The 3108-nt window shown below is 43.1% G+C and overlaps 1 protein-coding gene across 1 annotated transcript in view; it reads left to right on the forward strand.

Annotated features, from left to right (window-relative positions):
* The window catches only part of LOC107296357 (major histocompatibility complex class I-related gene protein-like), a 4009-nt gene extending 2175 nt beyond the window's left edge, over nucleotides 1–1834 (forward strand). The window contains exon 4 of the mRNA XM_015825703.2: nucleotides 1785–1834. Coding sequence (XP_015681189.2) covers nucleotides 1785–1834 — 50 coding nt within the window. The remainder of the gene's footprint in view (nucleotides 1–1784) is intronic.
* The last annotated feature ends 1274 nt before the right edge of the window (nucleotides 1835–3108 follow it).

A 3108-nucleotide genomic window follows, 5' to 3' on the forward strand; every position in this document is an offset into this window, starting at 1 on the left:
GGATGCAGTATTCCAAGTGTGGCCTTACCAAGGCATTGTAAAGTGGTATTAATACTTCACGTGATCTTGATTCTATCCCTCTGTTAATGCAGCCTAGCACTGTGTTGGCCTTTTTGGCAGCTGCAGCACACTGCTGGCTCATATTTAAGTGATTGTCCACTAGGACTCCGAGATCCCTCTCACAGTTACTACTATTGAGTAAGGTACCCCCTATACTATACCTGTACATTTGGTTTTTCTTGCCTAAGTGTAGAACCTTGCTTTTTTCACCATTGAATTTCATTTTGTTAGCGGCCGCCCAGTGTTCACGTCTGTCCAGATCCTCCTGTATCTCAGTGGATTTAGAGTGGAGACATTAAAATGCCCTGGAAAAAACGTGATCTTGGCCTGGAATGAGGAAGATGATGAGATACAGAGAGGCTGAAGCAAATGCAAGGGGAATTTTCACCATGCTGGAAAAGTTAAAAAGAGAAGGGCTGCACTGTCTCATCACACTCTTGAAGTGCAGAACTCGCTTCTAATCCTGCATTTAGGTTTTTGCAGAGTTAGAAGGAGGGGAAGATAGAAAGTGTGTTTTGACAGGAAAGGAGAAAGTGAGACCTTGATAGCAAGTGAGAAAAGTCTTGGCGAAAAATTAAACAGAAACACTATGGAGATTATCAGTCATCCAGATCATGGTTGTCTCAAAAGTGCTTTTTCAGGAGGCAACTGAACTTTCTTCTCTTTGAAGACGTTTCGCTTCACATCCAAGAAGCTTCTTCAGCTCTGACTGGATGGTGGGGAATGGAAGGATTTATACTCCTTGTAGACAGCTGATCATTTGCATTCTTTTAGAGGAGACATGTCAGACTCGTGACGTCACGTGACATCGCGCAATGTATCGGAGCTTTTTCGCTGTTGCTGGCAATGGGGTGGGCGCAGCTCCGGTATGATGAAACCGGCCCATGGGCCGGCAGTTTCACATCCCTGTTTTAGAGAGCCGTTGAGGACACCTGGAGGCTTATCTGTGTCCTCAGGTTCACCTGAGTGGTAAAAATGGGTGTGGAGCCTTCTTGGAACTGCTGAAAGGACTGTGTTGTAGACTGGAGACAGGCCACCCTTTCAAAGACAGCAAAGTCCACATTTTGGACAGAGAGGACCGCTGGTTTGAAAGAGGGGTCAAAGAGGCCATCTGTGTCAAAACTGAACAGCCCTGTCTCAACAGAGGGGGAGAGATACGACATCATTTTATCCTCTGTCTACAATACAGTCCTTTCAGCAGTTCCAAGAAGGCTCCACTTCCATTTGCACTACTCAGGTGACCCTAAGGACACAATTAAACCTCCAAGTGGCCTCAATGACTTTCTAAAAGAAGGCAAACGACCAGCTGTCTGCAAGGAGTATAAATCCTTCCATTCCCTACCCTCCAGTCAGAGCTGAAGAAGCTTCTTGGATGAGAAGCAAAACGTCTTCAAAGAGAAACAAGAAAATCCAGTTGCCTCGTGAAAAAGCACCTTGGGGATAAGCAGAAACACTGTTGCCGTTTTTTTTACTTCTCATTCCTCAGGAGAAGCTCCAGGGGGCATCACTCAGGAACCTTTATCAATCAAAACCACCCTTTCTCTGAAGAAAGGATGGACCTGGGAGGGCAGGGATGTCCTCCAAATAAAGTCCCACCACAATGGGCCCAGCAAGTGGAGAGATGCTTCCTCTGCTCAATGCCTCCTAGTAGGGGACACAACATCTGTGCAGGAAGCTTTGGAGAGCACCAAACTCTCAGTATCTCATCCTCTTCCCCATTCCAGGCCAAGATTACCTTTTTTCAGGGTATCTTAATGTCTCTACTCTAAATTAAGGCCACGGAGCTCAATCAAGATATCTGGCAAGAATTATGGGTACGAAATCGGAAGCTTTGGCCACCTCCTACAAAGAAAACCTCTACAAAATGTTCTACAGATGGCATCTCCCACCCACAAGATTAGCTAAAATGGGTCCAGATATTTCTTCCACATGCTGGAAATGTAAATTGGCAAGAGGGACATATTACCACATGTGGTGGGAGTGCTCAAAAGCCCGTGACTTTTGGAACAAGGTTAAAAACTGGCTGGAAGAAATACTAATGATAGAGCTAAAACCAGAACTCTTCCTACTAGGCATAACTACGCAGAAATATGACAAAGGGATATTGTACTTGATGCTACATATTCTCACGGCTGCTAGATTGGCGTATGCACAAAACTGGAGGAATAAAGAAATTCCAACAGAAGAAGAGATTTTATATAAAATCTTATCATGTGCTGGTATGGATAGGCTCACAATGGAAATGAAGGACAAGACAGAGTCAGATTACTTTGAAATCTGGGACAAATTCTATTGTGAATCAAGGAGAACTGTTCGGGTTTTAAGTTAGGGTTAAGATAGAGATATATAAAACTGTATGTCAGTATATAGAGAAACAAATTAGAGACTGTATTGTATAGAAAAATATGTATATATAGAGATTAAGAACTATATGTATGATGAGGAACAAATTGTTAGGAATATATACACTGGAATGTTACGTTATGTCCATCCTTGTTTTAACTGTTTTATAAATAAAAAACTTTAAAAAAAAAAGATTCCTCCCAGAAAATAGAACATTGTCAGTCTGCGATTTCCCTCCTTTTATAGTTCATGTTCTAAACAGAAATGTGTTTCTCTTCCTTTAGCTAGAAATCGGTTCATTCTGCTGGGGACCATCCCTCTTGTCCTGTTGCTGTTTGTGGCAATCCTCTGGAGACGTAAGTGAACTGGAAATACCCTGTGAATAGGAGCCAGGACCCCCTCCCCCCCAAAAACCTCAAAGGCTCTTTTCTCCAAAAGGCAATTGGACTTTCTTGTATGTTTGGTTTTTTTTCTATGAGAACGTTTCGCTTCTCATAGAAAAACCAAATGCACAGGTACAGGGTAGGTGTTACTTTGCTCAGTAGCAGTAACTCTGAGAGGGATCTCGGAGTCCTAGTAGACAATCCCTTAAATATGAGCTAGCCGTGTGCTGCAGCTGCCAAAAAAAGCCAGCACAGTGCTAGGCTGCATTAACAAGAGGGATAGAATCAAGATCGCGTGAAGTGTTAATACCATTTTACAGTG

The sequence above is a fragment of the Protobothrops mucrosquamatus genome, unplaced genomic scaffold (assembly GCF_001527695.2).
Source record: "Protobothrops mucrosquamatus isolate PMUCROS unplaced genomic scaffold, P.Mucros_1.0 scaffold2762, whole genome shotgun sequence".
In the NCBI taxonomy this organism is placed as follows: domain Eukaryota; kingdom Metazoa; phylum Chordata; class Lepidosauria; order Squamata; family Viperidae; genus Protobothrops; species Protobothrops mucrosquamatus.